The sequence below is a fragment of the Struthio camelus genome, chromosome 7 (genome assembly GCF_040807025.1).
Source record: "Struthio camelus isolate bStrCam1 chromosome 7, bStrCam1.hap1, whole genome shotgun sequence".
NCBI classification, from domain to species: Eukaryota; Metazoa; Chordata; class Aves; order Struthioniformes; family Struthionidae; genus Struthio; species Struthio camelus.
In genome coordinates this window covers 1,868,398-1,892,864 of record NC_090948.1, presented here as the reverse complement: position 1 = coordinate 1,892,864, position 24,467 = coordinate 1,868,398, and the positions used below count along the sequence as shown (strand labels likewise).

At 41.0% G+C, this 24,467-nt stretch overlaps 2 protein-coding genes across 9 annotated transcripts in view; one reads left to right on the top strand and one right to left on the bottom strand.

Moving 5' to 3' along the window:
* Nucleotides 1-11,319, bottom strand: part of C7H10orf143 (chromosome 7 C10orf143 homolog) — a 22,067-nt gene extending 10,748 nt beyond the window's left edge. Inside the window, exons 1-2 of one of the 4 annotated variants that reach the window (XM_068951394.1) lie at nt 11,209-11,319; nt 10,830-10,913 (exon numbers count right to left, since the gene is read on the bottom strand). In XM_068951394.1, the coding sequence (XP_068807495.1) occupies nt 10,830-10,847 (18 nt within the window). In that variant the 5' untranslated portion in view covers nt 10,848-10,913; nt 11,209-11,319. The other 3 variants (XM_068951391.1, XM_068951395.1, XM_068951393.1) reach the window with 3 other exon arrangements.
* The window catches only part of GLRX3 (glutaredoxin 3), a 26,235-nt gene continuing 13,066 nt past the window's right edge, over nt 11,299-24,467 (top strand). Inside the window, exons 1-6 of one of the 5 annotated variants that reach the window (XM_068951386.1) lie at nt 11,363-11,453; nt 12,034-12,804; nt 15,150-15,280; nt 16,783-16,891; nt 19,878-19,952; nt 20,562-20,763. In XM_068951386.1, coding sequence (XP_068807487.1) covers nt 15,186-15,280; nt 16,783-16,891; nt 19,878-19,952; nt 20,562-20,763 — 481 coding nt within the window. In that variant the 5' untranslated portion in view covers nt 11,363-11,453; nt 12,034-12,804; nt 15,150-15,185. Of the gene's footprint in view, nt 11,454-11,561; nt 11,629-12,033; nt 12,805-15,149; nt 15,281-16,782; nt 16,892-19,877; nt 19,953-20,561; nt 20,764-24,467 lie in introns of those variants that run through there. The other 4 variants (XM_068951389.1, XM_068951387.1, XM_068951388.1 and 1 more) reach the window with 4 other exon arrangements.

The following is a 24,467-nucleotide window of genomic DNA, read 5'->3' as shown; positions in this document are numbered from 1 at the left end:
ACAACGGCTGTTAGCATGGAACAGGACAGGATGGCAGCACTGAATAAGGCAATGATTAAGAGAGCCTATTCAAAGCAGTTGTCCTCCCTAAAACAAAAAGCAGTCTGGCCCTGTTTGTGTCAGTTGGTAGAGCTGAGCTCTGCGCTCCCGCACACAGCGGTTGATCTAGTGATAACATTTCATAGGCCAGCTAGAGTATTCATAATGACATCAAGTCCCAGTACCGGCAACAGCTTAAAAGCCAAAAAAGGACATAACCCCAAGGAGAAGAGTAGCAAGTATTCTGAGGCGAAAACTGGAATATGCAAAATTGCAAACAGCATTGTGCAAAATATAAAATAAAGCAGTTTACCTCCACTGCCACTAGGGCTCATGCTGTCAGCTAAAATCTAAAAAGAAAATATTTTTAATTATGTCATTAAAAAATCCCTGCACCACAGTGATCAGGAACTATAAGATGGGGAGCACAATTAAGTTACCATGCATCATCTCAATGCTGAAAAAGGGTAAGCACAGAGGTTTTATCTCACATTCGTGACAGTGCACACGATTACCTAAGCTCAACTGTTCCCTTAACTCATTAAGTCATGATGACTATTGTGTCCGGACCGAAACAACTACTGTTATTAAAAAAAAAATAAAAAAATTATTGTCTAGAATTTTCTACATTGTGTATTACAAATCAGTAAATTTGCTAAGTTCTCTTTTTAAAACTGCACTGCAGATCTTGACTCACGTATTCTGCTGTCTACAGAGGTGGTAACAGAAGTTCTGAACTGTTATCTGTCACAGAGATTTGAGAGAAGAATTTTAGCCCATCTCTAGAAAGCTCTCTCATTAATGCTTTTCTTAGCAGACAAAAGGCAATTCTTGAGCCAGAAGAAAGATATTATTTGGCTGTCTAACCTCAAAAAAGGGAGAAAGAGAGGTTTCTTCTTTCCTGTGTAAATGAGTCAGAACATGCAAGTTCACGGAACAGGTATTTTTTTTCTTTACCTATAAATGGTATTTCTCTGATAAACAAGGTTAGCTCCTAACTAGATAGATTTTTGCTCATGTCACACACGTGCAGTCATGATCAAGTAACGGTAGGGAAGAACATGAACACTAGGACAAGCTGTCCTGGAGCTCCTGTTAACCTTCACAAAAGCTTGGCACTTATTAGGAAGAGAAACGCTTACTAGCTGGCAGAAGAGAGACACCTTGTTGGAATGAATCTGATTAGAGAAGCATACGCACACAAGTGTAGTTAAGATGGAAAACTCCTACTCTGGGAGTACAACATATAAACTCTGAACACGCTGTCCCTCTCAGACATCCGAGAACTAGGACGGCAGGAAATAAACAGCATTAATAACAACAACTGGTCATAGGAATACCAGCCAAAAAAAGAAGAGAAGCTTGCTCAGTGAAATACCAGTCAGCATTATGAAAGTCTCTGTACAGGCTCACGATCTCCGCTTGGAGGGAAATCCAGATGAGGTTTATACAATCCTCACTCTGAACGGCACATTCGGTGGCAAGTGCCTTCAGAGACGAGCGGCTGTCAGGTACGGCCTAGTAAAGACAAGCGTTTAAGATCCTCTAAAAGCACCGCGCTGCTGCTCTGCGATGACCCTGCTGAGCAACGTGACAGCCAGAAAGACCTTAAGAACTTTTTCTGAGTGTCATATCTAGCGACACAGAAGCCCGATCAACATCCATCCCGGTCCTCTCACGCGCTGCCACGAAGGGCGCACACCTATTCTGTGCTAACTCCTCCCGCGTACAGCTGTGTTTCCAACTATTTCGAGCTCCCGCACGGTCTTAGCGTACCTTAACGCACATCCCCGTGGGGAACGGCCGCGAACGGCACCGTTAACGGCGCCGCTACCTCACCGCCTCCAGCCGCGCCGCTGCCGGGCTCGGCCGAGCCCCGCCGGCCGCGGAGCGGCGCTCGCGGCAGCCGAGCCCGGGTGCGCAGCGCCGGGCCCCGCCGCCGCCGCCAGGGGGACGGCGGCTTCCGCGCCGCCGCCTCAGGGCCAACGGTCCCCCGCGCCGCCGCCTCACCACCCCGGCGGCCAACGGTCCCCGCGCCGCCGCCTCAGGGCCAACGGTCCCCACGGCCAACGGTCCCCCGCGCCGCCGCCTCAGGGCCAACGGTCCCCGCGCCGCCGCCTCACCACCCCGGCGGCCAACGGTCCCCGCGCCGCCGCCTCAGGGCCAACGGTCCCCCGCGCCGCCGCCTCACCACCCCGGCGGCCAACGGTCCCCCGCGCCGCCGCCTCACCACCCCCGCGGCCAACGGTCCCCCGCGCCGCCGCCTCAGAGCCAACCGTCCCCGCGCCGCCGCCTCACCACCCCCGCGGCCAACGGTCCCCCGCGCCGCCGCCTCAGGGCCAACGGTCCCCGCGCCGCCGCCTCACCACCCCCGCGGCCAACGGTCCCCCGCGCCGCCGCCTCAGGGCCAACGGTCCCCGCGCCGCCGCCTCACCACCCCCGCGGCCAACGGTCCCCCGCGCCGCCTCACAGCCCGCCCTGGGGCCAACGCTGCCCGCGCCGCCTCCTCACGTCAAACGGTTCCTGCGCCAACGGTCCCCGCCTCAGGGCCAACGGCCCCCGCGCCGCCGCCGCCTCGGGGCCGACGGCCCCCGCTCCGCCTGACCACCCCCCGCGGCCAACGCTGCCCGCGCCGCCTCCTCACGGCAAACGGTTCCTGCGCCAACGGCCCCCCCGCCGCCAGCGCTCGCGGCAGGGGCGCGCTCCGAGCACCGCGCCCGGCCCGGCCCGGCCGCCGCCGCCGCTACTCACGCGCTCCGGCTCCCCCGGCGGCGGTTGGGGCTGCGGCTCGCGCGCGCGCAGCGGCGGCCGCCCGGGCAGCGCCAGCGTCTCCATGGCGGAGGCGGCGCGGCCTGGGCGCCCGGGGCGGGACGGGACGGGGCGGGGCGGGGCGGGACAGGGGCCGGGCCGGGCCGCCGCGGCCTCCCCGCCGCGGAGCCGGGGGCCTCGGCCCGCGCCGGGCCCTGGCCTCGGTCCCGACGATGCTCCGGCGAGGCGTTCGCTGTGGGGTGCGGGCCCGGCCTTTTCCTGACGCGTAGGACAAACTGAGTGACCGAGCCGTAAAGTGTTTCAGTGCGCTGCCTAATACTAGAGACGTTATCGCACGCGAGCCGTTCTGCCTTTTTTATTTCACGCGTAATAACGTATTTCCTGAATTCGTGTTTCGTCCTGGTGACGTCCTGAGCGTTTCTGAAACTGGTAACGGGAGAAGTGGAAGTTGGGCGAGCAATTGCAAGCGGTCTGCAAGTACCGGGTGGTCTTAACGTGTTCCTCTCCTTTCAGTCCTGCAGGAGGCTGGAATGATACCTTGAATGCGGTTAGATTTCATTCTCTGCTTTGAATTTCTTTGGTTTTTGAAGGTATTAAGACAAACAAAAAATACTATCTGAGGCATTTGTGTGTGTGTATGACGTCACATAATTTAGTCTAATTTCTGTGCCTCCAAGCTGTTGGAATGCCATAACATCAAAGAACAAAAAGTATGAGTTTGGCTGCATTAGGGGCTGAAAATGGAAAACTTTAAAATTGACACAGTAGATTAAAAAAAAAAACAAAACAAAACAAAAGAGGGAGAGACCTAACCAGGGAAGAGTAAAAAGGCTTGCTCTGTTCGTGTGCAGCCCGAAGAAAACATCATAGTTAAAACACAGGCTAACCTGTTTTGTCTGTTATGTGTATTTCGTGAGCATTTTATTAACAGCAGTACATGTTTATCCATTTAGGTAAGGATATGATCAAGTTGTTGCCCTCATTAAGTAGATCTTTATCTGTAATTATGTATTTACTAAAAGAGTAAACCTCCTTTAAAGTCCTGCAGAGGATTAGAAGCCAAGTGGAAATTACAGATATAAAATTACACAGGCCCAGCATCACGCAGCTTACCAGCACAAGGGAATAAAAAGTTCACTTTTTAAATATGACCCACTGTGTTGAGGAGTAATAACTGAACACATTGCTGACAAGAAAATGCCAGTGTAGTTCCAATTTTTCTCTTGGAAGCAAATTATCCTTCTCTGCAAGAAATACTCAAATGCCACGTGATGATGCGCTGAAGAACTCTGTATTATGGCGTAGCTGCAGTTTGAGCAGCCCTGAGTGGAATGACGATGACTTTAGGATTGGGGACCTAAAGTCAGATACCATTGTCTACGTGCAAACATTCCTGTAAAGGAATGTCAAAGACGTACCGCTTGCACGGTGTCATCCTCCACTGTTGCTGCATATTGTTCTTTTTCTGTTTAGTAACAGTGACCCCGTGCGTTGAGGTGAAAGGCTATGTAGTTGTCCAGAGGTACCTCCGATCAGTAAGGCTGTGTAACTAAAGCCACACTATGGCTTTCAGCAGTAGGGTTTCTCTGCTAGCTTAAGAGCATGCTACAATATTTATTCCTGTAACTGTTTTTCGGAGCATTTCTGCCTCTTCCCTGCTTTTGGATGCACAAGGGGGCACATAACTATGGGCAGCTGTGTATTTTTTGTGTTAACAAATAAATTCATACAACTATATGAACCATTATAGCTTCCTTTTCTAGTGTGTGTGTACATGTGAGGACATCAAGTGCTCTTTCTCAGAGGCGACTTTCCCTTTACTTTCGAAGGTGATGGTTTTGACTGCTTATATGGAACACCATTGTTATCTAAGCCTTGGACAAAAAAAAAAGTCAAGAGGCTACTAACAAGTGATCTGTATCTTTCATGTGGCAGCATCATAGGCTGCCTAATCAACCCATCGTATATAATCTAAGATCGTCTCTCTGGTTGTTTTGACTTCTGTGGTGTTTTAACAATATTTAGTTAGCTCAATGCTTATTAACAGTACCTCCAATTACCATTTTAATCTTTATTTTTAAATTTAGATTCTGGTTCATTTTTTCCTAGTCTTATTATTGTGACAGAGCTGTAAAGAAAGGAGGGCACAAATCCATAGCCTTCATTTTCTTCATTGCTTCTTAATAAATTGTATATTTAAATTAAATTAAGGTTATTTTTCTTTCATCCTCCCAGCGTGATGTAGATTCTTTTTTGACCAGAATGACACGAGATTTATTTAGACGGGATAGTTTTCCACGTCATAGTCCTTGTGGCTTATCAGCTTTCTTCTTTTCTCTTTTTTGGAGTTTTTTTTTTTTTTTCAAATGAAAATAGCATTTTTTCTCTTGAATGCAATGATTTATAGGCAGTCCTTCAGCAATACTATTACTCTTATTTCATCATTTTAAATAAATGGACAAGGTTTTATTTACAGCTAAGAAAATGGAATGACTATGGAACTTGAGTTTTTATCTATATTATTGCTTCCCTTTTGCATGTTAAGAACACATAGTTTAAAAGCTATTTATCTCCATACTTATTCCAGATTAAGTAGCATGAAAATGCCTGAGTTTCACTGTGAAAATGTCCAGTTTCCAAACAATCTTTCAGAAGCCTCCAAGGGTCGTCTTCTAATTCCTGCCCATGATAACCCAACAGCAGGGCGTTAGCTTGGGTTTGGATCTGGGATCTGCCTTCACAAGCTGCTTTGGCATTCCAGAAGGGAACAGATTCCAGTTTCACGTTCACTCTGAAAACGATCAACAAAATCCTCTTTTCCAGAGGACTCTTGAGGTGTGACCAAGTGGGATTCAACAGTGTTCAGCATTCACTGGCACTCTGTGTCCCAGATGACAACTAGAGCCCTTCATTTATTTTACTTTTGCTGAGTTTTGGCACCAGCACAGGCTGATATCCTGTCAAGAAGGTGTAACACACTGCTCGTCTCTTCAGCCCTGCTAAACCAAACTATTTTGCAGGAAAGGATATGGGTTGTCAGGTTATCCCTGGCATTCCTTCTGGGAGCTTATTCTTCACCAGGGATCCAGTTGTACTTACAGTATACGCTCTGGTACGTTCTTTGAGCGTGAGGGTGTATCACAAAAAATTAATCCACATGTTCTTTTTTTTTCATTTAGCATTTGACATGCCTGATAGAAAAATAACTCTACATCTGGGTAATCCACTTTGCAGAACATCTGAAGCATAAGTCTTTTCAGAGTTTGAATCAAACTCATATCCGTTCACATCAAATCAGATTTATTTAATTATTTCAAAACTACTTTCCAGTTCCACCCCCAGAGACTACATTTCTTGCCAGTAAATCTAACATTCTTAACTGGCTTCCCATTTAACTTGCATGTTTAGAACAATAGGATGCACTATAAAAAGCATTCATTTTGTGATACGCCCATCTAAATGTGTCAGCATACGGCGGGGGGTCCTTTTTTACATGTGCAAGATTTGGAAATGTCAGTTGCATTAGAAAAGCCTCTTCTGACATACAAACCGCAAAGTTTAAGTAGTATCTGTTTGAACAGGATTAGTATTAGTTCTTTCCCTCTTTGGATATTTTGCTGAATAAGAAAAAGTTTAGCTTTGTAAAGGGTATTAAAAAACTACAGGATTTTAGAGCTCACTTCAGTAAGCTGTAGAACATACTCATACACACCAGAAAAGGGTAATCTTGTAAAGTGACTAATTGCTTCTGCTGTGAAGATTGTGTGGCCTGAAGTAAAAATGGAAATAAAATTGCAAGATTTAAGCAGTTTAGTAACAAAGGTGGAAGAGATACAATTTACAAACCTTTTCAAAACATCCTGGGCTAGAGGTGACAGGTGTTAATTCCTCATGTGAATACATCTCCAGATACAATGTCTTATGCTTTCAACTAGAGCCTATCTGGTATTAGTAAAGCTCATGCTGTGTAAGGCAGTATGAGACAACTGCGTGCTAAGGAGTAGCTTGTTATCTGCCCATGTAGTACCAGGGCAGGAGCAGGTGAAAGTCATGATACTCTGTTGTTAAAAAAATCAAGCCCTTTACTTATTTTGTTGTACTCAGTGGTGTGGGTGGGTGATGTATTGTGCTATCCATTTCTCTTCTGTTTTAGTGCAGGTGTTAATATATGCTGCTAGATAAGAGAATAGGGCAGATATCCTGGTCAGAGTCTCAGGCACTAATTCTCAACCCTGTGTTCTGCAGGTGACCTGATGAAGAAAAGCTCCAGCAGAGGAACAGAGATTTAGTTTGGTTGTTAGAGGTAGCTTGTTGCCATCTACAGACTGTCAACTATCTTCGCAGTTGCTAAGCTCATAGTCAGACCTTTGCCTCTGGAGACTTTGACTTTTATTTGGAGTAGTTTGCTCTTTTTTGCATATATAGAGAAATTACTCTGTATCACCCCCAACATCACATTCTCAGATTCGGTTTTCTCACATTCTTTTGAGAAACTGAAGACTCACAAGTCTATGTTTTAAAGAAGTACCCTTATGAACTAGTCCCATGAGATTTCTTTAATGCATAACCCAAAAACTGAGCAGACTGTTTTTTGGCAAGGACTATTCCTTCTTTCATCTTTCACTCACCTTGTTCTTTCTTTCTAAGAATAACTTCCTTTTCTCTGTCATTGCACAGGCATTTTCTGACTATTGGCTCTATACCACGGTCTTCAAAGACCTCCAATCTACTAATAGCTATAACTTTATTTTCATTCTTCTCTCCATTTACTCAAATTTTTTTTTCCATTTCTCCATCATGCTCAGTTGCTAAATGCTTCTCTGTGCTTTCTCTACTGTTCTTAACTCCTTCCCTCATTTTGCATCGTACCAGGTAACTTAGGAGAAAGAATTTACCATTAGTAAATAGATTTAGTGATCACAGACCTGTCACACCTTCCAGCTTGTTTCCTCTTATATCTTGCTGAATGCTGCTGGAGAAACCCTTATGACTGTGGGAACTTCTGCAATTACAGACATTAGGTCTGTATCCTTAGGCCTTAGACTGGGACCCTAAGTTTGCTGTTTTCCTAGATGAAAATATCAGTATCTCTACATTTGCTATATTTCATTTCTTGTTAAATGTTCCCTCTTTTTGTTTCATTCTGTTTTCGTTGAGAAAACGAGTGATCTCTCATAGCTTTTTTCCACTCCTGTTATACTGTGACCTGACATGTCTTAGAGTGAATTCCTGTCTTTTTTCAGAATATTTGCTTTTTTTCCCCCCCAGTGTTCATACAATACATCTTCATCATCCAAACCTTTACATTGTCTAGATATGTATTTTTCATTTGATCTTGTGTCATGCATCCAGAAGTCCAAGTATAATATCTTTCTCGGTATTTTTGCCTATCATTAAGTTTTTTCAGACCCCTGTTATGGTATCCATTCTTACCATTGTCGGTGCCCTCTGCCTGGCTCCTCTTACCATATCATATTACACATTCTTACCATATCTAAGCATTTTTTTTTTCTGAACATGTTCAAGCCACCCTCAACTCCCTAGAATAAAAGGGAAGAATAAAACCCCCTTCTATGAACCAACATGCATGGTGGGAACATGTGGTTGCACACTATGTACTGAATCTCACCTTAGGTTCAGTGCAGGCCAGGGGGTTGTCCCTGAATATCTCCCACTACATAAATAAACGACTCTGCCTTGATTTATAAGGATTTTTTAAGGAGGGAAAGATTCCCATGTGATAATCATGTCACCTAATAGATAAGGCTTAAAGTCAGGGGCCCTAGCAAAAAACTCATACTCAAAAATAAAATAATTTTATCAAAACAAGTAATCTATTTTAGCATAGATTTTAACTTGTCTTTGAATGCAACCACCATTTCCCTCAAACTGTGTTTTTTTTTTTCCTAGGATCAATCTTAATTTGTACAGTCCAGTCAATCTCATGAGTTCAGACACTTAAGAAGCTATTTTTTTGCAAGTATCAACAAAAATATGCTATTCTCAATCACTCTGAGTAAGTGAGATGCCAAATTTGTGCATAATAAAAAGTCTTTTGGAGCAAAGGGCAGACCAGATTCCTCAAAGAATAGCTAGTGCTATATCAAAATAGAGAAAGACTGTAACCGGATAAAACAAGAAAAGGTGTTGCTTCTGTACATTCTAAAGCTGTTTATTTTTATTTTACGTACGCTGCTACACAGGTACTGACAAATAGTATTTCTATATAAAAACAATAGCTTGTGTATATCTTGAATACTTAGCAACTTTCAGCTACTTTAACTTCGTTAAGCTGGAATTATGCAGTCTCTCTACTGTCTCTTCCGTCTTTGTCTATGCATGGGTCAGGAAAACAGTATAAAGCACCAGTAACTTTTCTGCCACACATGAAGTAGTGTGTTCAGGGATCGTATAGAACTAGAATTATGTTAAAACACATCAGTATTTTATGGGGAATTCCCAGCTTGAATATAATAAAATCAAACCTCTGTCTGTAAGGAATATCCATTTCAGTACTTCAACAGAGCACTATAACATAGTTATTAGCAAATGTAAAGCCAAAACACAATTCTTTTGTAGACTGACATATTCAAGCAGAGCAAGAAAACATTAGCGGCACTGCAGAGCATCTATGCCACTTTAGCTACATCTTCAGCTTTTGTTTTATCCAGACTTGGGTATTGCCTCTGTAATCAAATTCTTTGCAACTTGAGGTGAGCAGTAGATCAACTGGGCACTATGGGAGGTTTGCCAGATTAATTTGGCCTGCTGCCTGTTGTTCAATCTGGAGTCGTTGAAGCCTTGGGTTTCCCTGGGACTGTGCTGCCAAATACTCCATATGGGATGCCCAGAAATATAGCCTAATGTTAGGGAGATTTAGTTCTCCTATGTCTCAGTGGGCCTATACATTTTTAACAGCAATCCTTATTTTTACCTTCCAAATGAACCTTGAAAAGGTCTTGTGAACCTTACTAAAGAAGGAGGTTTTAAATTACATGATGTAGTTGACATAGGCTACAGAGGAAGACATTTATTTTGAGAAGTTACATCCTACAGGTGAAGTAGCGTGAGTCATTCTTAAAACACAATTGTGTCATTTGGCTTTGGCCTGCAGACTAGAGAGTACAGTAGCCCTCAATTGCATATTAGGGTGATTTGAACAGCATATAGGCTACTATCATGCGTTGAATTCCTTTGCAGCAAAAAGTAGCTGCATTTGTTAAAAATCAGTTAAGCAATGGGACCAAAAATATGGAGAATATGTGACTTAATTATAACAGATAATTAGACTATAACACCATGTTTTACTACTGCAAAAATCACTCTGTTCCAGTAATATGTTTATCTACAATATATCCATAATTATTAGACAAAACAGAGTGAACATTTTGTGTGGTACCAGGTAACTGAAAAGGAGAAAAAAATACCCCGAGTAGATAGATTTGTTTGTGGAATTACATATTGCAGTCTTCTTAGACTTACTTTTAGAATAATATGTATGGTCTTATGTCACAACGTTGTATCCTATGCCACTCTACACAATCAAATGCCTTTTATTAGTCATGGAACAGGTGCGGGTGGAGATTATAAGCTGTTTGCTCTATGTTACAGGTTCTTAAATACATGAAATTTTTTATTATCCGAAATCAGATAAAATATGGGTGATCTGTAGGACATACTTATCTAACACAACAAATTTCGATTTCAAACAAATTTATATTCTTAGTTTACTCCAAATAAAAATCAGGCAAAAATTAGTGGGTTTTCCTTCTTTTGTGACTGAAGGGATCACTCCTTTTTGTAAGCTCTGAAACTGAGCAAAAGATGATGTGAAATCCCAAAGATGCTTTCCCTCAAGATTTTCTGTTCTTACAAATTTCTGATTATGTATTTTCTGTTACGTTAAAGTGGCAGTTCTTTTGGTCTATTTAAGTAACTTTCACAAATATGGGCTTTACGGACCACAAATGAGGAAATAAATGAGAAAAAGGGGATAAATGAGGAAATACGCAGAATCAGACCTTCTTCCCTCCGCTCATCTGAAACCATCCGAGAGACGCAGCGATCAGCGAGCAGGACTGAGTTTCTCCTACTTCTTATCGTGCCTGAGAAAAAAAGAATTTAAAAGAATTGCTGCTTGCATTGCAACGCCAGTTAAGATAAACCAATAGCTGTTAAGACGACGGCAGGAAATAAATAGCATTAATAACAGCTGGTCATAGGAAGACCAGCCGAAAGGAGAGGCGAAGCGCGCCCCGCGGAACACCGCTCCGCTTGGCTTCAGGGTGCTCTGAGGACAACCCTGGCGCGGACTCCGCCTTGTGTTGGCCTCATTCACCGCGTTACCTGTGTAACGCGCTGGCTCAGCGGAATTATGATTTAACGCCCGACTTGCGTTACCTCAGAGTAACCGTTTCTAACGGCGCAGGCCGCCCTCACGGGTCGGGGGGGGGTGAGGGGGGAGCTGCTCCTCGCCGCGTCGCCGCCATCAGCCCGCCCCGCGGCGCCTGCGCGGGAGCGGCACGGCGCCTGCGCGGAGCCGCGTGACGTCCTTCCCCCCGCCCCGTCTGCTTGCGTGCGGCCATGGCGGTGGTGGTGGCGGGCTCGGCCCAGCAGTTCCAAGAGCTGCTGCAGCAGCCGGACAGGTAGGAGGGGGGGTCTTCCTCCTCCTCCTCCTCCTCCTCCTCCTCCTCGGCGCCCCGAGGGGAGGCGAGGGGTCGGCAGGCGGGCCGCGGCGCCGTGAGGGGAGGCGAGGGGCGGGCGGGCCGCGGCGCCGTGAGGGGAGGCGAGGCGCGGCGCGGCGCGGCGCGGCTCCCTGAGGTGAGCTGAGGTGAGCGTAACGCGGCGCTGCGGGCAGCGGTGTCCCCTGCAGCGCGGAGCGCTGGGTGCTGGTGGCGGCTCTCCTCCCGGTGCCGCCGGTCTCGGGCGTTGATCCTGGCGGGGGGCTGGGGATCCCACCCCCGCGTCCTCGGCTGCGGTGGGCCGCAGAGGAGAAGAAGAGGAGCCGGGGTACGCCGGGGGCCGGGCCTGTGCCCCGCTTGTCCTGTGGGAGGGAAGGTGGGGCAGCTGTGGTGTTTTGTCTTTTAATCCCTGAGCTGAGTAGAGAGGTGAATAGGCCTTGTAAGGCATGTGAAAGCTTGATGCTGCCTTTAAAAAAAAAAAAAAAAAAAAAAAGCAAGCATCGAGCCTCATCTGGAGTGCTTTGTCCAATTCTGGGCTCCCCAGTCCAAGAGAGGGATGGCACTCCCGGAGAGAGTCCAGCAGAGGGCTATGAAGATGGTGAGGGGACTGGAGCATCTCTCCTAGGAAGAAAGGCTGAGAGAGCTGGACCTGTTTAGCCTGCAGAAGAGAAGACTGAGAGGGGATCTCATCAATGTCTGCAAGTATATGAAGCGGGGGTGTCGCGAGGATGGGGCCAGACTCTTCTCCATGGTGCCCAGCAACAGGACAAGAGGCAGCGGGCACAAACTGAAACACAGGAAGGTCCATCTGAACATGAGGAACAACTTCTTTCCTGTGAGGGTGACAGAGCACTGACACAGGTTGCCCAGAGAGGTGGTGGAGTCTCCTTCCCTGGAGATATTCAAAACCTGCCTGGACGCGATCCTGGGCAATGTGCTCTAGAGGACCCTGCTTGAGCAGGGGGGTTGGACTAGATGATCTCCAGAGGTCCCTTCCAACCTCAACCGTTCTGTGATTCTGTGCTAGCTGATTCGGCTGCTGAATCAGAAAGTGGCCTCTAAATGGAGAAGGAGAGAAAACTGATGAAATTACTCATTTAAAAGACTGGTGAAACTGCTAGTGTTGCTTTCCTACAGACAATATTAAAATATTGAAAAAATCTTGGTTGTGGGAAGAATGCACTCATATTTTTGGATATAGAGTTTCTGAGACTTTCTTCATGACTTCCAGTTTTCCTTGTCGGAATTGTGCTTCAGCTGAATTATTGCGTGGGAGTATCCAAGGGGGAAATACATAGAACAGCTCCAGGAGCAAGTATGGTATTTTGAAGTTATTTTCAACCACAAAAAAACATATTTCTCTTTTCCTCTGTCCTCTAAAACATGGTTCAGTTTTCTCTTTAAGGGATTTGATTATTTTACACTACCTTGGATCCTAGCGGGGATTGATAGTACTGATGATTCTTTTCTGCTTCAGTCAAAAAATATTGGACGTTGTTTTTTTGTTACTGCTAAGACACTTAAAAAAGCCAACAAACCTGCACTTAAAAGCACACAAATCCCCCAAATTAAAGTTTTTCTTATGGTCTCATCATCTCTTGATGGTGAATTTTTAAAATTAGAATTTAAAAAATAGATACTGGTTTCCTTAAGATACCTTCCATATTTAGATAATCACAGTGAATTTGAAAATTAATGATGTCAAAAAGTGGTTTTAAACATTGCTTTAAATAACGAAGTGAGACAGAAGAAAATTTATTGAAGGAAGTATTTTTCTTTTGAAAGTTAAAGCTTAAGGTAGAAGATACGTTGAATTTTTAAGGTCAGGCATAGTTCTGTTTCGTGAGTAAATTTGCTGTTTGGATAACCTTCCTGCTTTTCCAAACTAATAGAATTGCTGCCTTTGCGATACAACTACCACCATTTTATCTTTCAACCTAATTTCTTAAGATCTCTTGTTTCAGAAAGCTAATCTGTCTTACATCTGTTTTATTAGTAAGTTGTGTGTTACAGAGTAAGTATAAATTTTAAGGTTTATATTTTTCCAAAACATGCCTAGATTTCATAGGCTCATAAGATGAACAGAGCCAATGTCTTCAAAATTACTGAACCACTTTTATTATCACTCTGCAGTCTGTTCTTTTACCTAGACTACGTTTTAGAAAGATCAGTGTATAAAATTATTTTATTTGCATTACCTGTCAGTGGTAGCATATAAATATTTACAAAATACTTGCGTCTCAGCTTAAAAGGTGATTGACTTATGGAACAAAAATTTTCTGGATTTTCTCATTCAGAAAATGTCTTGCTATATTGGTTCTGCAGTAAATAGGCTTTTCATTTTAAAGATGTTTTGTGACTCCATCTCAAGCAAATCTTTCTCTTTTAAAAAAAAAAAAAACATTTTTAAATATAACAAAGACTGTGCTTTTCATCTATCCATAGAGAATGCATGATATATTCTTCTGCTTCCAGTCAAGTTTAACAAAAGTTACTGGGGATGAAGGACGTGGGCCCCTTATTTTTGGGCCCAAAGCTCCTCCGCCAAAATTTGAAATGTGAAATGACATAGGAAGAGAAAATTTGGGACTCATTATAACATTTTCATTACTGTGCTCTTTCTCATGACCATTATCTAGTGGTAGAGTTTGTAGAAATATCTTGGTTGAATGTAAGAAAAACTTTGTTTAGAATCACTTTATTATAATAATCACTTATGCACTTTATTTTGTTGACTCTTAATTTTTTCCTTTCTTATTGTTTTGAATTACTCTTGTCGTGTTTCAAGCTTAATTTATAATTGTCAGAAACTCAGGAAGCAGCGTAATTGCAAAACTAGTTAGACTTGTTCTGTGAATGAATTTGGCAAAAACAACCCTTAGTGCCAATTATTTTTTGCCTTCATGAAACTTTCGTTTTAATTTAAAGTGCATTTCAACTGTATGTTGGTAAGGAAATAATAGTCCTGATGAAATGAGAATTAAAACAAATTTGATTATTATTTCTGTACTTGTTGTCCGGTGACATTCCTGTGATCAGATGTGCCCTCCTATGCATACTAAATTAAACTGAGCACCTGTGAGATACTTCTTGGTGGCAGGCAAGAAGTAATATATTTCCTATGTTCAGTTATATCGTTCTTTTAAGCTACTGGAAGTATTCTTTTATCTTGCTTGAAGTTCAACAGATGCACAAGTTATTTGTAAATAATTGGTTTTAAATGTGAATTCTTGATTATTCTTTGCATTAGAGCTTGGTCTGGGTTCTGAAATACCAAACTGCTGCTGTTTTTTTCATTTTAAGCCTCTGTCATCGTGACTGGGTAGTCTTATAAATATAAATGACTCCCTTTGCCTCTCAACCTGCTTAATTATGATGACCTCACTATGTTGTGGCTTTTGGCCTGCAAGTTAACTTTCTGTGTTCTATTTATGAATGGAAGTGGAAGAAATATAACATTCTTAGTTTTCTTTTGTCTTGTCTGTCTTTACCTCACAAAAGATGTGTCTAAATAAGATAAAACTTTAAAAAAAAATTACAGCATAATGTGCAGGTTTTGGCAATTGGTAGTAATATTTGGAGGACTGTCTGCTGGAAGGACAGATAAAGCTTCTTCACGAGCTACCTGTGCTATTATCTGCATTTTCATTTGCTTTGTAGACAGATTCCAAGAAGAGCATTGATAGAAAATTTTATATGTTCAAATGCAGAGTTTTGGAGTTATTTTTTACTCCCAGAAGTGACGTGTACTCTCATGTTTCTCAGGGAGTTCGTATCTTCATATGCCATTTGTAAGTAAAGAATAAATCACTGAAACAAACCTTTACTGGGGTCTAAATGTTAGTGTTAACTGTGTGCAGTGAAATTAGTCCAAAGAAATGTACGGCTGTTCTATTGTAATTCAAGGGAGATTGTTTGTTTTCAGGATCATTGTTATAGGTGCATGATTGTACAAAAGTGTTGGAAGAATCTATACAGATGAGCACCCTGGAGAAGATGTCTTGCTGTTCCTAAGTTCAGGTCTGAATTTGTAAGGCTGGCCCTTGAAGAGAAATGGAACATAATTTCAGTTTTTACTAGCCTGTAAACTATACCAGTTTTAGTCAGCTTTCAAAGCAGAACTGTGTGCTGACTGCTCATGTTATGGCAAAAAGACTACCTTATTATACTTCTACTGAACTTTTCTAGAATTGCTTTGGAAAATAAAGCATATGAATTTTATAGTTCTGTGTCTGAATTGAGCTTAGTGTTGTATTCAGAGTACGCAGTCAGGTAATACAGCTTCTGTTCCAGTATGAATATTGTGCTGCCCGTGAGACTATTAAAATTTATAGTGAGCTTCTATTATTTACACTCTAATGAAAGACCCTAAATGACTTGTAGGGTATGGTTGCTTTGATATCTGTACCTCTTTCGAAGTAGATTAAAAGCACTACATTATGTCTTTTGTTCTTTATCCTCTATTATCTAGTGCTTTTGACTTCAACAAAAGCCTAAAACCAGAAAACCTAAAAACCAGAACTGAATATTAAATGCAAATGTCTTGTCACTGTTGTCATCAATGCCTGTTTGGTTAAGCTCATGAGAAAGGTGACATGGTACCCAGTTTGGGATTTCTCTTCACACGTGTGGCTTCTTGTATTTAAATGCTGTGTTTGATTAATACTAAACATTCAAGGAACCCTTACTGATGCTGGAAAAGGAATAAGAAATTGAAACTACTAAAAGCAAAAACTAATGTTCCTGTATAAGAGTACTTTATTTTTAGTCCCAGCAAGTCCCAACTGACTTGAAAAATTACTACTTTATTTTCTGGATAGATAGTAAAGAATTAGTAGTGACACTGAGAGGAGAAAAGCAGTGGTGCAGCCTCTAGCATGAAGCTACTGAGTTGTGGAGTACCTAAAGCTTCTGGAAATAGAAGACCTGCCTGGAAAAGATGCAGGATCCCTGAGAAAGGTTCTGTGCGCTTGGCTTGTGGATGTCTCAAAATCTGCAGCCATGGAGTGTATGGCTTGATCTTTGATGTTTCTGCTTGTTCTTTTCCGGCTCGTCATTCATATAGAGTGATCTTTTACTACCAAAATACGGGATGGCATATTTCTTTGTATTTTGAGATACTTCCTGAAAAAAGTGTTAGTTTGAGCCACAGATAACGGTATTAGTTTCACTTGATTATCTTTCCTCTCAGGAAGACTTTTTTCTTTTTTTCTTTTTATTTTGCATGGCATATCAAACTGCATGATACTTTTAAAAAATAAACACTATGTACTTTTTTTTTTTTCTTTAATAGGTCTCTTGTAGTTGTCCATTTCTGGGCACCATGGGCTCCTCAGTGTGCTCAAATGAATGAGGTTATGGCGGCACTAGCAAAGGAACATGTGCAGGTTACATTTGTGAAGGTAAGTCTTTGTTACCAGACAGTAAGTCCTATTTTAAACAAAGGATAGACAGATGTTGGAGAGCTGTTATTACAAAATATGAATGAAGTTGCGTTTCAAGTTCCTTTCTGGCTTTGTGTTTGAAGATGTGAGTTGAGCACGTGCAAGATGCTTCAAAAAATCTATAGGATTAAGTTCTAGATTCATCTTTCCAAGCTCGATATTGCAAACTTAAATAATGCCTTCATTTTTACATTGCTGTTTTTAAAAAACAACAAAAAAAAAGTCAGTCTACTAAGATACGGTGAAGGCACTTCTTTCAGTAGCTACTTCATCTAACAAATAGGCTTTTAAATTTCCCTATTCCGGCAATGACTCAGTACTTCAGTACTGTAGTTAGCCATGTTGTTAAAGCCTGATTTTTGTCCAGGGATTTGAGATTACAATGGCAACACTGTTCTTTTTCAAGTCTGTTAGAGATTTCATTTGTTCTCATGATGTTACTGGTTAGTCAAGTAGATCTTGGGATTCATTTCTGCCTATTACTAAAGAGCGGTAGTCTTTATGGAGTTTAAAGGTAGATAGCCTGTGCAGTGTTGTCACTCGAGGGTGTAAGTGGTATAATGCTAGATGGTATAAGCCCAAATGAGATGCTATATTTTTGTGAGATCGTCTTCATATGCTAGTAAGAGGGCTAGTGTGGAGGGAAAAATGAATGCACTTCATCATCATGCTGTTCATTTTAAAACAACTTTCCCTTGTTAATGAGACACTTCTGTGATTATGAGGGCAGGGAGTAATAGAACAGCCAGCTGTGTGTGTGTGTTTTAATTTGATTTCTTACAGCCTTTAGGTTTTGTGATTTGTTTTTAATGATTCCTCTCACAGTTGGTGTTTTTTCTGTAAAATGGAAGGATGAATCTATTTTAATTGTATTAATTTACAAAACTATTTTAATTAGTGTGTCCAAAAACGGACAACATAGATGTTCAACATTAGAAAATAGAGATGTTTGATATTTGTTTGTATAGAGTTGCTGTAACTTTTAGTAGGCCAAAGAAAGCTTGAAACTTCTCAACTGCTTCTTTATTATTCAGCAGGAATTTATTTATTTTTTAATAACAAAGTTCTGTATTCAGTGGTCAAGCACTGCAAAACTAAGATAATGGTATCTTCTCCCCTCACCCCTGCCAAAAGCATGCTCATTCAGAGAAGAAAACTTTTTTTTTTTTCCGCCCAAGAGGAAATATCTTTTAATTTTGAACGTACTCAGCGTGCGGAACTTTGATCTGTATTCCAGAATAGCCAGATCCTGACTTTTTTACTGGCAAGAACCTGGTAACTTATCAGACAGTTACAGATGACTAACCAGGAGCAGTGTACTACCTTGCAAGGCATAAATAGGTGGATTCTAGAATAGAACTAATTAGCATGTACTGAACTTCAAAAAGTGGTTAATGAATCTTTCTGAATAGAATTTCCCATTTCAGTTGTTGCATTTCGTTGTTGCATATCTTAATTCTAAGATCCTTGACTTGATTAGAAGGAAAGTGTTTTTATCCAAAAAATGGTTAGGAACAGTGTGTCCTGGAAAGATGTACCAATAGCAGTAAGTTACTGAAATAGGAAGTGAAGTCTGTTCTGTATGCATCCACCTCATCAGAGTGGAACATAAGTATCTAGGTAGATAGGAAGTTTTACTAAAAGATTAGTATATTTAGTATGTTTTGTTTATCATCTTTTGCCACTGGAAAGCAAGTAGATAACTGGAATTCTACATAGTAGACAGTTTCTCAGTTGATCCTGGTGGAGCATTGATTTATGGGAATCGAGGTGAAGCTTGGACTTTTAGTTTTGAGTTGATCACTGGGTTGCTTCTGTGTTCAGTGAGCTCATTAAGAGCCTTAATCGTTGGAGTGAATCAAAACATAACATTATAATACTAAAAGATTCAGAGACTCACTATATCTCAGGTAACAGAACAATCGCAGGTTGTATTTTCTAAATAGGTAAGTAAGGATGAACAGGGGAGAGCAGGAGCAAACTGTTAAGTAGCTCTGTAGGTGCTGGTTGATAAATTGTTGTTGTTTGTGGATTAAGAGTTTGAAAATCTTTTTTTTTTTTCTGTACACTGGATTACAGGTTTCTGTGCATTAGTCTGAAACATTTATATCCATTATAGCCACTTTATTTTACTGCTAACTACTGGTGTTACAGAGCTAGCAATTTAAACAGCCTTGTGCTCTGTCACTAAAATAAGCTTCTAGGCTCTGCATAGAAAATCATAAATTTGATTAAATTAATAGATTACTATTTTCACGGTAAATTTCATTATAGAATGAAATAGAATAGATATAGAATTTCATTGTAGAATTTCAAGGTAAGCATTTGAGGGCTGAATAAACTCAGAACCAATAATCTAAACAAGCTTTCCACTCAATACTCAGTAGCCTTTCAGGAGTTAAAAATAAAATTTACTAGGCATCAATAGTTTATTGAAGAAACACTCCTTTTGCTTCATAATTTGCAGAAGGCTGCAAATGTCGGTCATGATGTACTGCCCCTTGAAATTAGTCAATAGAGCAAACAGCAAGAATTGCTGTGGGCAGAAAATAAGCACTGTAATCATGACATAACTGGGGTCAATGATTTATGGATTTCAATATAGTAGTAGCTGCATATGATTGAAAATTTACTAGGTCACTAGTGCACCAAAAATTTTATTCGCCGCCTCTAGGCATCTTTTGAAATGTGCAGCAAAATAAAAACCTCTGAACCTGTTTTGACACTGTGTAGGCTCTGTGGATGACACGCCAACCCAGTGAGTCTCATTTAAATGCAAATGTGTCACAAACTTCTGCATCAAAATCCTTTTTAAATATATAAGATGCCTGGAAGAACAATCTAGGCAGGATTGACATGCACATTCAAACTTTAAGGAAGATTATGAAAATAAAACCATCTTTTTTCTTGTTTTTTTTTTTCTTTCTTTCTTTCTTTTTTTAAGCTGGAAGCTGAAGCTGTGCCTGAAGTGTCTGAAAAATATGAAATTAATTCTGTTCCAACTTTCTTATTCTTTAAGGTAAGAGAAAACGAATTTAAATGAAATGGATTCCGTGTGGGCTCTTAGTGTGCACTTTTATTACTGGACCAGCAGAAACTTGTTAAGAACTTTCACAGTTAACGAACATCTATGTATGTGATCTGGATAGTGGATTCTCAGAAAGTAGACAGAAATTGTTTTTATACCTAATCTTAGTATTTCAGAACTTCCTTAATTGCATTGGGATTCCTATAATGTTTTTATGTTAGCTATCATAGCTTGTATTGGGTCAAAATTGTTTTCAGTGATGTTTTCTGGCTTGGCTATAGTTCTACAACATGGCAAAAAAGACAGGTAAATAATCTTTTGCTAGAAATGACAAGTCTGCATGGGTTGTGTTTGCCTATGATAAAAAAATTAAAAATATTTTAATTCATTAATAACAAATTTTGTTAGCATTAAAAGGAACTAGCTAACAGGATGGTTTAAGTCTAGAGTCTCTGCTGGAAATAAAGATTAGGTAGATGATCAATACACTAATCCATTCTGCATCTGAAAATCTATTATATGGTGATTTTAGTGTTTTTAATTAGAGTACAAATACTGAATTTAGTTTGTTAATATGAGCCTATATTTTGGCTTCCTTAGAATTCTCAGAAAGTTGACAGGTTAGATGGTGCCCATGCCCCGGAGTTGACCAAAAAAGTCCAGCGCCATGCATCTGGCAGTTCCATTTCTGCTGGTTCTAATGACGTTGCAAAAGAAGATCTTGCTGTACGTCTGAAGAAGCTCATCAATGCTGCCCCTTGCATGTTGTTTATGAAAGGGTCTCCAAAAGAGCCTCGCTGCGGTAAGAATTTTCTGAAGTCCTTGTTCAGTGTGACAGTAGTTGCTTTGGGCTAGTTGTCAGATTCACTCAATTTTGGAAACATGCATTGCAACAATGTCTTGCATACCTAGAAACATTCGTAACAGAAGTGTTTTCGTATTGCTTAGATGCAGTTAGAGAGTTGCTGTACCCCTATTTAAATTTGGGAAACGAGTCACAGAAGTCAGGGGTTTTCCAAGGCTTTCCGTATGTATAATGCTGTCCCTCAACTAGGATGCTTTTTTCTGATCTAGCTCAATGTTTAATCATGACATTTTATGCATCGAATTACATGTTAAAAATGTAAAATAGTTTGAAGAGAACTACTCAATTCAGCAACTCGAGGAGCAACAAGAATTGATTAACATCCTGGATTACTGTTGCCATTTGGAAAAACAAAGTACAACTACCCGAACTAGAAAAATTGGAAGACCAGTACCTTGTGTTGCCACTACAGAGGCAACCTCTTCTTCAGCTTAACTCTTCTCATGTTTGCTCATGGTTTAAAGTGATTGGTTTCTAGCTGACTTGAAGCATTGATCTATACTGGAAAAGTACCTAAACAAATGTTCAAAGATAAAATTGTAGTACTGTGAAGCTGCCATCCTTCTGCTCACGCAGGCTTAGGAAACTGCTTTGCAGAACGGATCTTGCAGGGCGTGCTGTTGTGATCTGCAGGAGGTAAACAGAAGGGTACTACTTTGGTGTAGGTTGGAGATTGCTTGGCTGTACAGCCCTCTTGGCAGGGCTTGACTCCCTCTTGGCTCCCTCCTGCCTCAGGGCAGGGCTGGGACATTGTTTTGGCAATTGGCAGCACGAGGCTTTCCACACTGCCTGCTTTGAGCATAAACCCAGCCTGCCTTTTGGGGACGTGCCTCAAACAAGCTGTTATCCTGAGATATGTCTTCTATTGCTAGTCTGCTTCTTACCCACCAGTTTTTTTCCTCTGATACCTTACAGAAGCGAACGTTTAGCTGCTAGTTGCTTTGTTGTTTTCATATACATCTATTCCCAAATGCCCGTATTCCCTCTTGAAAAAACAAGGAGCAAAATGCGATGCGGAAAACCTACCATTCCTCACTTATCTTGAGAGCTTCACTAGAAGTGGGAAGACTGAAAGGAACTTATTCTGGGGATAGGGGCTTAAAGATGATATTCTAGAATTCTAAACTTTGGTGGAGGAGAACCAATGAGAAAATGTTTTGAGTTCTTTTGCCTCCTTTCTCTCCCCAAATTGGTCTAGAGATCAAATACTGCAACTTTCACAATTCCTTTCTCCACAGTAGCTGACGCACTGAGATGACTAAAGTGGGATTCCTTTGCTAAGTGAACACGTATCCTATGAGTCAAATCATATTAACCACATCTCAGGGCCAAAAAGATGAAGGGATTGTAAAGTGTAACAGGAGAATCAGAAAAGAATTAGAAATAGTTAGCTCCTTCCAGGCCAAGCTGCTGGAGACTGACATATGGCATATATTTACAGAAATGGTACAGAGATTTACTGCTCATGAAGTTAAATTGTTGTGGAAAACTTCAGTTGTTTGTGTTTAAGAGCAAATAGTGAAAGTTCAAGTTTCTTTTTTTTGGTCTGCCTGTGCATGAGTTATGTTAAATTACACTCACTTGAAAGATTCCTATATAGGGTCTTAAATGGTTTTTATATCATGGCAGGGATGCATGTGAACTAAATGCATTTACAACGTTTTGCTGAGGATGAAATGAGGATTCACAGAGCTATTCTGACGCCATCTGGAAAGGGCTCAGAACGTGCAGCCTGGAGGCAGAATGTTGCCTTATGTCTCTGACAGAAGTCTACAAGTGTGTTGTTTGGAAAAGTTGGTATGGTGTGTGGATTTAATGATGTGATACTCAGTTAATTGCCAGATATCCTTGTGGTGTGCTTGCACTGCTTATATTCTAGCCATGAAAGATCTTGTAACAGTGTCAAGTATTAAACTCAGTCAACAAGTTCCAAGTTTAGACATGCCTTTGTAGCTGTCTTTTGCTTTGTATTGGTGTGTATTCAGGAAGTTCCTAAAAGAAACTAAATTGAGAAGAACTGTGTAAACAACAATAATGGAGGAAATAGTGTAGAAGGACATAAAAGAAACTGATTTCACATGACCTATCTGTTTGTTTTAACCCTGAAGGATGCAGATTGTGGTATTACCATGTGCTATTGACATGGGGGAAGGGGTGGATATTAATAAGGAATCCATTGATTTGATGGAGTGAGAATAATGCAGGTTTGACACGTGATTTACAAGATAGCCACTGCTGTTTGTATTATTGTATTTGCTGCGTTGTATCTGTAGACATTGTGTTGTAGGAGAACCATTTATATTAGAGTTTCTGGTAGTAGTTGGGAGACATTAGTAAGTTGGGTCTGTTAAACTTCCTAGAACAGACAAACTTTTTCCACGTGAGAGAATTTAACATTTTGTCAAAGATAATATGCATTCATTATAACAGTAGTAGGAGTATTAAAAATGTAATTAAATAAAAGGAGACATGCCTCTCTAAAGGTGAATGTATTGGTGAATTGTATCTATTTTGATTCAAATAATACCGACTTGCAGTGTTGGCTTGAGCACAGTTGGCAAGTAGTGTGGAACCCTCTTCAGCAGTGTATTATGAGATCTCTCTGTAGTTTATAATTTCTTCATTGGAAAAGTTGATTCAATGTAGTGTAAAGTAAGGTTTGTCTCCTTGGCTATGTTTACTGGCTATTGTATGTGTTAGCTATGCACATTGTATTATTTCAGATTATTTTGGACTCTAATTGTATTCATTTATTTCACTGATACAGTAATATATGTAGTCTGTCATTATCAGTGTAGAATCCAGAGTGGCATTTGTGGTTGTCTGCTTAAGCCACTTAAAACATTTTTTTCACGGTTTAATTATTCTTTGTAATGCATGTATGGTATTTCTTCAGAAATTCAACCTAAATCTTTTGTTATGAGAGTAAAGCTGTTCTGGCACTTTATCCCTAAGCATAACACTTCCAGACTGCTACTGTATCCCTTCAAAATGAAACACAACCAATCAATCTTTCTAGTTTGCATATAATTGCCTACAGCTAAAATAAAGCTTTTTTTTTTTTCCCCCCCAGTCTCTTACAGTAGAAATGAGTTACTATATTGGCAATGGAATAACCATCAGCAATCAGCCTTTAGCTGTTTACTAATGAACTCCCAGGTGTATGAAAAATTTCAGAATCTGTGTTTTACTCCAGGCTGTACATGAACTTAACACTTCAGTTGTAGAAAGAAAAGCAACTCAGATGCCATACATATAAATACTACTACTTCATATCTCAATAAATTGCAGATCATGAAAACTGCAGAAAGCTGTAGTAAAAATCTGTATTTCAAAAACTAGTAGGTGATCTTGCAAGCTGAAATCAAAGGTTATTCTTGTATGGCACTGATTCTTTTTTTCCCCACTTCAAAATTCTTTTTTCATTTCTTTATTAAAGCCTTTAAGCATTTTTTATATATATTTGTGTAGAGGTTTTTATTTGTCTGCACAGCACTTGTTGGAATTCTTTTAGGATGTTGGAAGGGTTGCAAGATTATGTGAATCCAGAACAGAATGAGTTGGCAAAACATAAAACGCACATTATTTTCGCATTGATCTATGGGTAAATTGTCATGGATCACTTTTGCAAATCATGTAGT